This window comes from Guillardia theta (genome assembly GCF_000315625.1).
Source record: "Guillardia theta CCMP2712 unplaced genomic scaffold GUITHscaffold_259, whole genome shotgun sequence".
NCBI classification, from domain to species: Eukaryota; class Cryptophyceae; order Pyrenomonadales; family Geminigeraceae; genus Guillardia; species Guillardia theta.
The window spans coordinates 17189-29657 of record NW_005434417.1 but is presented as its reverse complement, the minus strand read 5'-3'; the positions used below and the strand labels follow the sequence as shown (position 1 = coordinate 29657).

General features: G+C 58.9%; 3 protein-coding genes across 3 annotated transcripts; 1 reads left to right on the top strand and 2 right to left on the bottom strand.

The window, feature by feature from the left end:
• Nucleotides 1-1136: 1136 nt before the first annotated feature.
• On the bottom strand, nucleotides 1137-3085 carry GUITHDRAFT_121851 (hypothetical protein; the record flags this gene model as incomplete). Its single annotated transcript, XM_005818901.1, has 9 exons — nucleotides 1137-1253; nucleotides 1370-1492; nucleotides 1572-1611; nucleotides 1713-1765; nucleotides 2202-2264; nucleotides 2366-2435; nucleotides 2502-2575; nucleotides 2622-2672; nucleotides 2720-3085. 9 exons carry the CDS (start codon nucleotides 3083-3085, stop codon nucleotides 1137-1139), a joined length of 957 nt encoding a protein of 318 aa, XP_005818958.1.
• Nucleotides 3086-4880: 1795 nt separating this feature from the next.
• On the bottom strand, nucleotides 4881-7375 carry GUITHDRAFT_82670 (hypothetical protein; the record flags this gene model as incomplete). Its single annotated transcript, XM_005818900.1, has 4 exons — nucleotides 4881-5509; nucleotides 5549-5663; nucleotides 5790-6679; nucleotides 6724-7375. The coding sequence occupies 4 exons, from the start codon at nucleotides 7373-7375 to the stop codon at nucleotides 4881-4883; spliced, it is 2286 nt and encodes a 761-aa protein (XP_005818957.1).
• Nucleotides 7376-9436: 2061 nt separating this feature from the next.
• On the top strand, nucleotides 9437-12435 carry GUITHDRAFT_175422 (protein kinase, ABC-1). Its single transcript, XM_005818908.1, has 7 exons — nucleotides 9437-9660; nucleotides 9712-9888; nucleotides 10072-10631; nucleotides 10700-10922; nucleotides 10992-11093; nucleotides 11156-11314; nucleotides 11368-12435. Exons 1-7 carry the CDS (start codon nucleotides 9484-9486, stop codon nucleotides 12322-12324), a joined length of 2355 nt encoding a protein of 784 aa, XP_005818965.1. The 5' UTR covers nucleotides 9437-9483; the 3' UTR covers nucleotides 12325-12435.
• The last annotated feature ends 34 nt before the right edge of the window (nucleotides 12436-12469 follow it).

Genomic DNA, 12469 nt, shown 5'->3' with positions numbered 1-12469 from the left:
CCCTCCTCCTCCTCCTCACCAACCAATCCTCGCACGAAAGGGACGAGGACACCCTTGCGCTCCTCGACTCCTTCGCTTCTCGTTTCCTCTTTGACAGTCTCGGAGAAAGGACGGAGACTTCCTCTTCCCATCCGAACCCTGACGCAGCCTTCGCCTCCTCCTCCTCCTCTTCTCCTCCTCCTCCCAGCTTAGCGCATTCAGCGGCTGTGCGCACGCTGGGAGAGCTACACGGGAGACTGCTGGAGTTGGAGGAGGAGCTTTCGCTGGCAGCTCAGTTTCTTTACCGCGCACACCTTCAGCAAGCGTTCTTCAAAGCTGACGTCATCCTACGTCAGGCCCACCTCCTCCTCGATACCACCACCTCCAAGGTCCTCCCCTTCTTCCTCCCTCGTTCTCCTCCCCCTCCCCCTTCTCTCCCCTTCTCTCCGCCCATCTCCCCTCACTACCGAAACCGTCACCTCCCATACAACCTCGCTGCTTTCGCTGCTTCCCCCTCTCGCTCAGCTGAATCTTGTTTCAGCTTGAGCAAGCACAAGAATCTCTGGCCTGCTGCGAACTTCAGCATGGAGTTCTGCGACGCTGGGAGCTCCTCCCCTTCCTCCGCGTCTTCCTCGTCTGCATCATCGTCGCCTCTCTCGTGGTCATGTTCATCCTCCGCGACCCCCAGCGCAGGACCCGACTAGTGAAGGTGAGAAGTGGGGGAAGAGGAGGGGGAGAGGAAGAGGGGGAGGGGAGGAAGAGGGGGAGGAGAGGAAGAGGAGGAGGAGAGGAGGGGGAGAGGAAGAGGGGGAGGAGAGGAAGAGGAGGAGGAGAGGAAGAGGAGGAGGAGAGGGGGAGGAGAGGAAGAGGAGGAGGGAGAGGAGGAGAGATGCTGACAGAAACTTGTGCAGCACTACGCGAGCAAACTAAGATAAGGAGCAGAAAGTAATAAAACAATAGAACAGAACGTAGAGCCACGCAAGGGGAGGAGGCAAAACGAGGAGGACGAGGATGAGGACGAGGACGAGGATGAAAATGAAGACGAGGATGATGACGAGGATGATGACGAGGACGAGGACGAGGACGAAGATGAAGACGAGGAGGAGGAGAAAAGAAGAAGAGGAGGAGGAGAAACGAGGTGGTGGAGAGTCTGGTGGTTAAGGGGAGGTGAGGAGGGCGAGTAGGTCGCGTCCATCCGAGCAGACGTCGTACCCCGAGGTAGTCAAGCTGCTGTAAACCTGCGCGAGCTCCTGGGCTTGCAAGTTGATCGTCTCCTGCGAGTTAGGTGAGGGAGGAAAGCGAGAAGGGATCAGTCAGGGGAGAGAAAGCAGAAGACCATGTAGTCGAGCAAGGAGAAGCAGCAGCAGCAGCAGCAGCAGCATTGGAGCACCATGCTAATGACGGCTGGGCGCCAGCGAGGGAGGTCGAGCTGCTTGAGGATGCTGGCGTCGTATCCCTCCGCGTCCACCTGGAACCAGTCGATACGCTCCACCTGGTGCGAGGAGAACAGCTGCTGGGGAAGTGAGAGGAGAGGCAGAGCCAGACGGGAAGAAGAAAGGAGAAAGAAAGAGAGAAGGTGGGAGACGGGAAACCTCGCTCAAGGTTACGCATGTAACCTTCTGTTTGATGACTCTGTTTGATCGTTAGGCAGAGCAGAAGAGGAGGAGGAGAGGAGGAGGAGGAGAGGAGCAGGAGGAGGAGAGGAGGAGGAGGAGGAGGAGGAGTTCTCTGACCTCTGCGAGTAAAGCTCAAAATCTTCTTGCGCTGCTCCGATCCCTGAGATGGCCTTGCAAGATAGAAGATTAGATGACGCGAGGAGAAGTAGAGAAAGGCGGGAGGAGGAGGAGGGAGGAGGGAGGAGGGAGGACGAGTTTCCACTCACGGAGCGATCGTTGAAGAAGGAAGAGATTCCAACGGCCTACAGGTATGTGAGAGGAGAAGGACGAGGACGAAGACGAGAATTTTGGAGAGGAGCAAGGTGGGGGGTCAGCTACCCAGTCGGGCACTTCCTCTTCATCCACAAGTGCCCGCGGCACCCGAAACATTTCGCAGACCTGCAGGCACCATGACAGGAGATGAGGAAGAGGAGGAAGCAGGGAAGGATCGAGTTGAAGATGAAGAGTACAAGGAAGAAGGGGAGGAGAAGAAGATGTGGTGGTGGAGGAGGAGGTGAGAGCAAGAGGGAGGAGGAGAGAGACGAGGGGGAGGATGAAGACTAAAACCTGGTCGGGGTCGGTCACAGCAACGTTGGCAAACTTCAGTCCTTCACTGTGCTTGTACGTTTCCTACTGGTGTGTAAGCGGAAGCAAGAGAAAGCAGCACGAAGCAAGCCAAGGCAAAAAGCTCAGGAGCAGCAGCAGCAGAGGCAGCAGAGGCAGCACGGAACCTTGAGGGACTGGAAAAGGTCAGGAAGTGGCTCAACTAGGACGCCATGCCATCCTCGATCAATGATGTACCTGCAAGACGCTCAGACATTTCTCTGCCTCCTCTGCTTCATCCTCCCCTGCCTCCTCCTCACTTACTTGTGAAGGGGGTCGAAACTCCGCCCGTCACATGCTCCCACTTGAACAACAAACGGCTTGCGAGCTGCTGCTGCCTGCGAGGAGAGTGAGGACGAGGAGGGAGAGGAGAGGCGAGGGCACCGCGTGCTCGTCCAGCTCCATCGCCGCCGCGTCTCTTCGCTCCTGCAGCGCCTGCTCGAGGGTCTTCACTCCGACAGCGAGAGCGACAGGCAAGCGACCTCGGTGTCGAGGCAGTGGACGGGGCAGGGGGAGGACGAGAGTCGCCTGAGAGAGTGCGGGAGCACTCGCTCGCCGTCCTCACTTGACGATGACACCGAGGGCTCCGCGCATGGCTCGTCTGGTGTGCTGCTTGTCTGCCACCCATGCTCGCTGACATTGACGGAGAAGGGGAGGAGCAGAAAGCGCTGAAGCCGGTCGTGCGAGTCGACGGAGAGTTGGAGATGGTAGAGGCCTGGGTGGGCGAGGAGCAGGTGAAACTCTCCTCGGGAGAACGGCATGGCCTCCCTCTCCTCCCCGTCCATGTGCAGGAAGACGATGCCTTGATCAGGCACAAGCTTCTCTCCTGTGACCTCGTAGCGGATCATTACCTGACTCCCCCAGCAGCAGCAGGCAGACAGGAGAGGAAGGAACGCGCGGATCTCTCCTCCTCCGCTGACCATTGTTGGCTCTTTCCTCTCTACCTCCACTCCCTCGACAGAACTTTGGATTCGTCCCTGGAAGAGGAGAGGGATGCTGTTCAACGACGCTTCGCTCTCGCTTCTCTCGTCTACAGGCGCATGGCAGGAGTTACAGGAGGCTCTGCCTGTATGCAGCCGTCAGGCCCTTCCTCTCTTCACATCCTCCGCTACATGCGCTCTTCACGTAGTCGTTCCAACTGAGACTGTGTCAGATGCAGCATCTCCTTAAGCTCTCACCTGCACTCGCCCGCCATGGCAAAGGACAAGCAGTTGGGATCTGAGTCCATGCAGGGTGAGGACGAGGAGGGTGAGGAGGTGGAGGGTGTGGTGGATGAGGAGGAGGAGGAGGGGGTGGGTGAGGAGGTGGAGGAGGGGGTGGGTGAGGAGGTGGAGGAGGGGGTGGGTGAGGAGGAGAGCAGCAGCAGCGTGAGCAGCAGCGTCAGTCTAGCCAGCATGGATCGACTCGCTCTCATTCAGCACACTTTGTCTTGGCAGACTACAAAAGGGAAGGCCCGGAGGCCCGGACTCGGAGGCCCGGAGGCCCGGAGGCCCGGAGGCCCGGAGGCCCGGACTCGGAGGCCCGACTCTCCGAGCCTCAGGCTCAGTGGCCGCGGCCGACTGACTCAGGGCCTCAGTGAACTTCGGAAGCTCAGTGGAGAAGGAGAGCTGGAGAGGGAGCTAGAGTCGTCGCTACTTCTTATTATCCGCTCAGCGTAGGCTTGCTCGCTCGCTCTCGCTCCTGCAGTCGGTTCCACTTCCATTGAGGAGGAGACTTCTTGATGACTACTCGAGATTTGCTGGAGCCGTTGAGCAGGTTCCGATGGTTCAACAGCTCCAGCACACGCGTCTGTCGGAAGTCGCTCTCCTGCTGCAGCCTCTGCCTTGCCTTCTCCATCCTCTTCATCTCCTCCCTCATCTCCTCGCAGTCAGCGGAAAGCAGAGAGCATCGCTGCCGCAGCTCGTCTCGCTCCTCCCGGATGCGATGGATGGATGTCTTGGCTTGCAGCACCAGCTCCTCAGCCTCCTCAGCCCGCTGGCTCTGTGCGAAGACCTTTCCTTCGAGCTCCTCTATCGCGCAGGCGTACTTGGCCTCCTCTTTCAGTCTCTCCATCCGACTGCGCTGCAGCTCCGTGTCGCAGTCCTGCAGCTGCTGGAGGAGGGAGGCCGTGAGGCTCTCGAGCTGCTCGACGCTTCTTCTCTTCTCCTCAAGCTCCTCCAGCATCGCATCCACAAACGCGTTCCCAAGCCTTGAAAGCCGTGGCCGACGGGCGAGTGCGAGGGAGCGAGCGAGAGCGTGCTGCAAGCTCCTCCTCCACCATCGCTGCATGGACAAGACTGCCTGTCTCCTCTCCAACAGGAACGAGCGACGCCTGCGCATGCGCATGGCGGATTGAAGCCTGCGCACGTGGCCGAGCACCAGCAGGCAGGTGTCTCTCCTCGCCCTCATCGCCCGGTGCCATCGCTGGATCTTGACGCAGCTCAGTCGCCGCATGCTCAGCTGCCTGCGCGCGAGGCAGGCGAGGGCTCGTGCTTGCAAGGAGCAGACGGAAGTTTGATACAAGCTTGCGAGCAGCTCCTGCACCTTGTGGATCCTCCCCTCCCGCAGGAACACCTTGGATGCTCCGATCTCGTAGTCCTCGCCCCTCCTCAACCCCGCAAGCCTGCACGCGCTGAGGTCAGGAGCAGAGGAGCAGGCACGCGCTCACCTCAGAACGTCGGAGATGGCCTCGTTCGTGCTCGCCTCCCCTCCTCTCCTCCTCCCGGCGAGCGAGGCGAAGGCAGACTCGAACTCTTTCCTCCCGTACCTCCCCGTGAAACCAGCCCGCACCACCCGCACAGCCTCCACCACTCCGTTGCAACGCAGCTGATGCGCCACTAGCGGCTTGTCGAACTTGTGGGGGAGCTTGAGGGCGTTGGAGTTGAGGCATCGCACGTAGTGCCGGTCGGTCTCGACGAGGGATGCCGTCAAGCAAGTGAGCTGCTGCTTGAACTCAGAGGCAATCGTCTCCTGCCTCGCTTCTCTCCGCCTGCCAGGCATGCTGCTCCTTCCTGCCCGCTTGTCCACCTGCATCATGTGGGAGAGCAGCGAACAGCGAGAGGAGCCAAGGAGGGCGAGCAAGTCCTGCGAGACGAGGTCCCTGTTGGTGTCGACAAACCCTCGGCTGCTGTAGCAGACTTCTCCAGCGTAATGGAGGATAGCAAACGCTTCCCGCTCTCTCTTTGGCGCCTTGAGATGCTCCTGCTGCATCCCCCGAGCCTTGGACACGAACCCGTCGTCGCTTCCTCGAGGCACGCGACACTCTTCGTCGAGCAGCGCCAGAAGTCCTCCTGCTCTCACGGTCAGAGGCGAGGGGGAAGGAGCCTAGAGACCTCTGCCCTCGATCAGGTCGATGCATGGCTGGTTGTCCTTGTAGCTGACCAGTTCCCAGGGGATGCCTTCCCTGCGGTACTCCTCCTGTTCCTCCTTGAACACAAATTCGTTGAACTACCAAGCAGCGTCAGGCCGAGTGCCAGGAGTTCGAGCACACCAGAGAGCAGAGCAGAGCAGAGCAGAGGTTAGGACAGGGCAGGGCAGGATGGAGGAGAAGAGCTTGCAGGAGCTCGAACACACCTGCAGCTGAAGCTTTTCATTGGCATAGTTGATGCAGAGCTGCTCGAAGCCGTTCCTCTCCAACAACTCGAAGCCGAAGATGTCAAGCACCCCAATGCTCACCGACCTTGAGCCATCCCTCCGACCGCTGCTGGAGCCGCTGCTGGAGCCGCTGCTGCAGCTTCTGAGTTCGCGTCCTGTGGGCGTGGCGAGGGAGTCGTTGACTCTGGAGACGATCCAGTGGAAGAGGAGGCCGTAAAGAGCTTTCATCAGCGAGTCGCGTGCTGTCTCCGCCTTCTCTCGGCTGTTGCAGATCGTTACGCTCTCCTCCACCGTCTTGACTCGCCGCTCAAGCAGCCCCTTCACCAGCTCCTCCTCCTCGCACCCCAGCAGCCTCGCCGCCACTTCCACATCACTGCTGGAACGCAGACGGGCAGTGTCAACGTCGCTGGTGCTGCTGCTGGAGGTGTCAGCCATGAAGTCGCAGTTTCCGAGGTGAAGGAGCGCGAGGAGGACGCGGGTGAGGTCGAGCCACTGCTGGTCGCTGACTCCGATGGACGCGAGTGCCTCGTACACCTCCAGCAAGCGACATGGCGGCGAAACTACAGGATGAGCCGAAGACGACGAGCCGAGGATGCGAAAGTCTTGAACGCCGAGACCCAACTGAATCTCGGGGGGCAGAGGAGGCAAGCGAGAGGAGGAGGCAGGGGAGCGAGCAAGCAAGCTGTCTCTGAGAGCCTCGAAGATGTGGTAGTTGCTCTCCCCCCCTCCCTGTCGCACCACCCTCGACTTCTCCAGCAGGTAAGTCTCTATCTTTGCTCCACACATTCGCATCCTCCTCGCATCGCTTGCCTGCTCCACCTCTTCTTGGAACTGAAGGATCAACAGCTTCCCGAATCGCGAGGAGTTGTCTGCACCTACGTCAGTCTCGTTCCTCATCGCACGCCTCCAGCACCGTTTCTCACAGTCTTGGCGTTGCCGAAGGCTTCGAGGATGGGGTTAGTCAGTAGGACCTGCTGCTCCATGCTCATATGCTGCAAGGAGAGCTCATGCTCGCCGGGGGGGGGGGAGGAAGAGTGAGAGCTGGAAGCAGCGAGGTACTGCAGGAGATGCTTCGTCGTCTCTGTCTTCCCTGATCCGCTCTCGCCGCTCACCAGGATAGACTGACTTCTCTGCGTGCTCGACAGGCTCTCGTACGCGCGATGAGCAACCGAGTAGACGTGGGGAGAGAGGCGCCGCTGGCGGTCGCGAATGAAGCTTGCCATGCTTGCTCTGCTGTAGAGGCCCTCGATCGTGTGCCAGGGGTTGACGGCGAGGAGGATCGGGCCGGTCCAGGTGTAGATGCAGAGCTCGAGGAAGCGAGACTGAAGGTTGAAGAGCACGTTTGGCTCGTCAAGTTGAGTCAGGGACGTCAGGTCGGCCATGGTCTGCTCAGCTCGCGGGTTCTTGAGGGCGACATGGTCTGCCTCCACCTCCCTCACCTCTCCCTCGCTCGTACGGCATCGAAGCCTCCCTGCTGACCCCGACCCAAGTACTTCCCCCTCAACCCAGACTTGTTTACTGTCACGCAACCATACAGCTCGTGAGCAGTTGTCAAATGAGAACATCTCTGACACTGCTGTGACATCTGTGAACATGATCCCTGCTAGGGATTCTCACCGTGCTTCGTCCTTCCTCTCAAGATAGCCACTGTCTCTGACCTCGCTTCTTCTCCCTCTCTTTCTCTCTTCCCCTCCTTCAAAAATCGAACTGAGTGAAACGGCAGAAACAAACTTTCATCCCCCTCATAACCCCGGAGGGCCCGGCGGACCGGCCCAGGCTGGGCCCCGGCGGGCCGGGCGCTGACACTCAGGAGGGGCGCTGAGGGGACTGACTGAGGGATTGAGTGACTCCGGCGGTCACCCGCCGCCGCCGGCCCGCCACGCGGCCCGGTCGGGCCCGGGCGAGGCCCTTCAACGGTGACTGATGCCAAGTTGACTCACCGGGCCTCACTGCCACTGAGGTCATGTCAAGCAGTACGCCGGGTCGTTGTGGCTCTGTGCCGCACAAGCTCAGCCTGCACGGAAAGGACTACATAGCGGCCCGGGACCGGTCGGACGATCGGACGTACAGCAAGCCTCGGAACCCGGCTAGCTACTGAGTAGGACCCATCATAGTGGATGGCAGCAGGTGATAAGCGACTCAGCGAGTCACGCGGCTTATATCACTCTACCGTACGTCGGACAGGACAGCGCGGCAAGTGACAGGATATGGCCATCTCAATAACGGCTAGTGGGAAGACTTGCCACTGAAGTATTACCAGGCTGCCAATCATGGAACGAGACAGGGGAGGCCTTACGATGAAGGCACGAGACCACCTCTCAGCACTGAGGAAGTTTGATGGATCGTACTACAGTGCCAGCCGTGCGGCCAGGCAGATAGGCTAGTAGCGCCGAGTTAACAAAAACTCTCCTGTAAACCAAGACGACTGACGTGTTTTCAAGACGGCCACGGTGACGGTGTGGGACGAAGAGAGGGCTTTCCTAGCCGCCATCTCAACTTGAAGCCGGGCCGCCAACTTGAAGCCTTGAAGGGACTGGGAGCAGCTGTAAGTGTATCCGAACTCGACAGGAAGCGTTGGATGCCATGATCGGAGAATCGAAGAACTCGTCATTTCAAGCCTATGTCGGACTCTGCCTAAGCGTAACAACTGAACAGTGACCGGCGGGCCCGGCCTGGGCCCCGAGCGGCCTTCTCCCGGCGGCCCCCGGGCCGGCGGGGCGGTCCGACTGACTCTCGGACTTACGGTTGCGAGTCTCATATAACGCTCGGAGGGAGGAGGGAAGGGGGGTGGTTTCAATGGGAATTGAGGGGTAGGGGTAGCACTCCTAAGGGTGTTTTTCTACCCGACTCCTAAGGGTGTGTACCTCCACTAAAAGCACTTTGGAGGGTCTGTGGGTGGGGTACATAGGTGGTAAATGGGGGGTACTCACGGGGGACGGAGACGGTGGGGTACTGGAAAGGTGTTGGTGGGGGTCCTTGTACCTGAAAGCATGAGACACATGTAGAGGTTCAACAAAATCAGAGAAAGAGAGAGAAAACAAGATTGTTGTCGAACAGCAGAGCAAGAACTACTGTAAACAAGATTGTTGTCGAACAGCAGAGCAAGAACTACTGTAAACAAGATTGTTGTCGAACAGCAGAGCAAGAACTACTGTAAACAAGATTGTTGTCGAACAGCAGAGCAAGAACTACTGTAAACAAGATTGTTGTCGAACAGCAGAGCAAGAACTACTGTAAACAAGATTGTTGTCGAACAGCAGAGCAAGAACTACTGTAAACAAGATTGTTGTCGAACAGCAGAGCAAGAACTACTGTAAACAAGATTGTTGTCGAACAGCAGAGCAAGAACTACTGTAAACAAGATTGTTGTCGAACAGCAGAGCACAAATTTACGGTTGAGATAGAATGAGAAGGGCTTGCGTAGTAATAGACAAAGCCAAGATGCAACGAAGCATGCATGTCTCAAAGTGTAGAGGTTTTCAACAATTAAGGTGAGGGAACGAAGATGTAGAGGTTTTAAACAATTAAGGTGAGGGAACGAAGATGTAGAAGTTGTACAAAAACAGGAGCAGGGAAGAGGAGCGAGGGGAGCTTGGACGACTAGACTGAATGAACTGATTTGGTTGCAGCACTTGTATGCGTGAGGTTTAAGGGAACCTTTTGAACAGCGAACATGCGTGCAGCGCTGAAGCTTATCTCCTTGGCTCTTCCACTGGAGCTCGTCTTCTCCTTCTCTGGCTCTTTCGGATGGCGCCCCTCCCTCCCCTCGCAGAGGTCGAGGGCGGCAAGAAGCTCCCTTCTCATGGTTCAGTCTCCCCCCCGGACGTCAGTGCGGTCCTTGTCGAATGCGGTGGATCATCTGACGAGGAGGAGGAAGAGGAAGGGCTGACTTGAGATGCAGGCGGCAGACGCGAGGAAGCAGATGGAGCAGGACGAGCGCGTGAGAATCCTGATGGAGGGCATGCGAGGAACGTCGCTGAACCAGGATGACTTCGCGCAAGAGGGTCAGACCATTCAGGTCGTCCAGTTCGACAGCGGCAACGAACTGCCGCTGACCTACGAGCCTGACCTCCTCAAGGTCACGCCTATGCTAGTGATGCTGCTGACGTGTATGCTAGTGATGCTGCTGACGTGTATGCTAGTGATGCTGCTGACGTGTATGCTAGTGATGCTGCTGACGTGTATGCTAGTGATGCTGCTGACGTGTATGCTAGTGATGCTGCTGACGTGTATGCTAGTGATGCTGCTGACGTCTTGGCAGGACTACTACCGCAAGCGACCCGGCATCGTGTTGGCACGTCTGGTGCAGGTGATGACAGCAGCGTCGGGCTTCTTCTTGCCTCTGGTCCTCGACGCCATCACGGGCAACATCGAGAAGAACGACGTGATAAGGACGAGGAAGCTACGAGAGATCCTGACTTCCCTCGGGCCTTTCTTCATCAAGTTGGGACAGGCGCTGGCGATCAGGCCTGACATCCTTTCCCCTCAAGCCATGTACGAGCTGCAGCGTCTCTGCGACAAGGTCCCCGCGTTTGACAACGACTTGGCGATGAGGACAATGGAGAGCGAGCTGGGGGTGAGGGTCACCGACGTCTTCTCCGAGCTCTCCCCGCAGCCTATCGCCGCCGCCTCCCTTGGGCAGGTCTACCGCGGCGTGTTGAGGAAGGATGGCGCGACGGTGGCGGTGAAGGTGCAGAGACCGTTTGTGCTGGAGACAGTGTCGCTCGACCTCTACCTCATGCGTGAAGCCGCGCAGCTCGCTGACAGCCTCAAGCTCGGCAGAACCGACTTCCTCGCGCTCCTCGATGAGTTCGCACCGAGGTAAAGCACCACCGGGGGGGAGGGGGAGGGGAAGAGGAACTGGAGGAGGAGAGCTGAGAGTGTTGCAGGTTTTACGGGGAGCTGGACTACGTGCTGGAGTGCAAGAACGGGGAGTACTTCCAAGAGATCATGCAGAATATCTCGCAGGTTGTCGTTCCCCGCGTCTACCCGGAGTTCACGACCCGTCGAGTCCACGTGGCCGAGTGGATTGAAGGCGTGAAGCTCAGCCAGAGCGAGTCTGACGACGTGGAGGAGCTGGTGGCTGTTGGCATGATCGCCTACCTCACGCAGGTCCCTCCCCCCTTCCCCTCTCCCCTCGCCCCTCGTCTGCTGGTGCCTCTGACGTTGACGCTGCTCCAGCTGCTCGAAAGCGGCTTCTTCCACGCGGACCCACACCCTGGGAACATGCTGAGGACACCCGAGGGGAAGCTGGCGATCCTCGACTTCGGGCTGATGACGCAGGTCGGTGAAGAGCAGGGAAGGGGGAGGGAGGGAGGAAGAGGATACTGAGGAGGAGGTGACAGGTAACGGACGATCAGAAGTATGGGATGATCGAGGCGATCGCTCATTTACTGAATCGCGACTATGAGGAGATCATTCAAGACTTCGTGTCCCTCGACTTTATCCCCCCCGAGACTGACGTGGAGGAGCTCAAGAAGGACCTTCTCCCGGCCCTCAAGAACGTCTTCGACCAGGCCCTTGCGGGGGAGGGGCGCGAGGCATCAACTTCAACGAGCTGGCGGGGGACCTGGCGCAGATCACCTTCAAGTTTCCCTTCAAGATCCCTCCCTACTTCGCCCTCGTCATCCGCGCCATCGGCGTCCTCGAGGGCATCGCGCTCGTCGGCAACCCGCAGTTTGCGCTCATCGACGAGGCCTTCCCCTACCTCTCCAAGCGCCTCCTCACCGACGACGCTCCTCGCCTCCGCAGTGCCCTGCGGTACATGGTGTATGGCAAGGGCTCGAGCTTCGACGTCGACCGCCTCATCGAGCTCCTCCAGGCCTTCCAGACCTTCGTCGACGTGCGCGACTCGGGTACCGCAGGGAGGAAGGAGGAGGGAGAGAGGGGAGGAGAACCACCGCTGCTGCTTCGCTCCCCTGCTCTCACCCCAGTCGCTGGCGCTCGATCGCGTGTGAGGCGGAGGAGCGCGAGCATGTTGCCGCCGGCCCAGCAGGAGGGGAGCAGTGGAGGAGGGAGGAAAGGGAAGAAGTCGGGAGTGCAGGAGGCGCTGGTGTTCTTCTTCAGTGACAGCGGCTCTTTTCTCCGTCAGTTCATCCTCGACGAGACTGTCAACTCAGTTGACGCCATGTCCCGAGGCGCCGCCCTCCAGCTGCTGCAGCGACTCTCCCTAGACCGCAACCCTCTCCTTCCGCCTCCTCCTCCGATATTCCGCTCGCTCCTCCCTCCTCTCAGCGAGCAAGATGAGAAGCTCATCTCCAACGCAGACAAGCTTCTCACGTTTCTCGGGGCTCCGAGAGGAGGAGGAGGAGGAGGAGGGTCGCTGCTGGAGGGGCTAGCGAGTTCTGGGTTAGACCCCTCGGAGATCGCTTCTCTCCTCCCTCAGATCGCTCCGGGTATGCGACAGTTCGCGCTGCAGATCGTTGGAGGCCTGCTGGAGCGACTCAATTCACGACTAGTGCTGGGGATGAGGCAGCAGGCTCAGCCGGTGGTGAGTAGATACTTCAGAGAGTGAGGAGAATGAGAAAGCAAACAAACGAGGGGGAGGCGAGGCAGTGGTCGAGGACGAAGGGGAAGAGGAGGAGAAGGAAGATTTCTGGTATCTTGTAAACTATAGTCTCTCTCCTCCCCTTCTTGTCCTTTCCTCTCCTTTGCTCCAT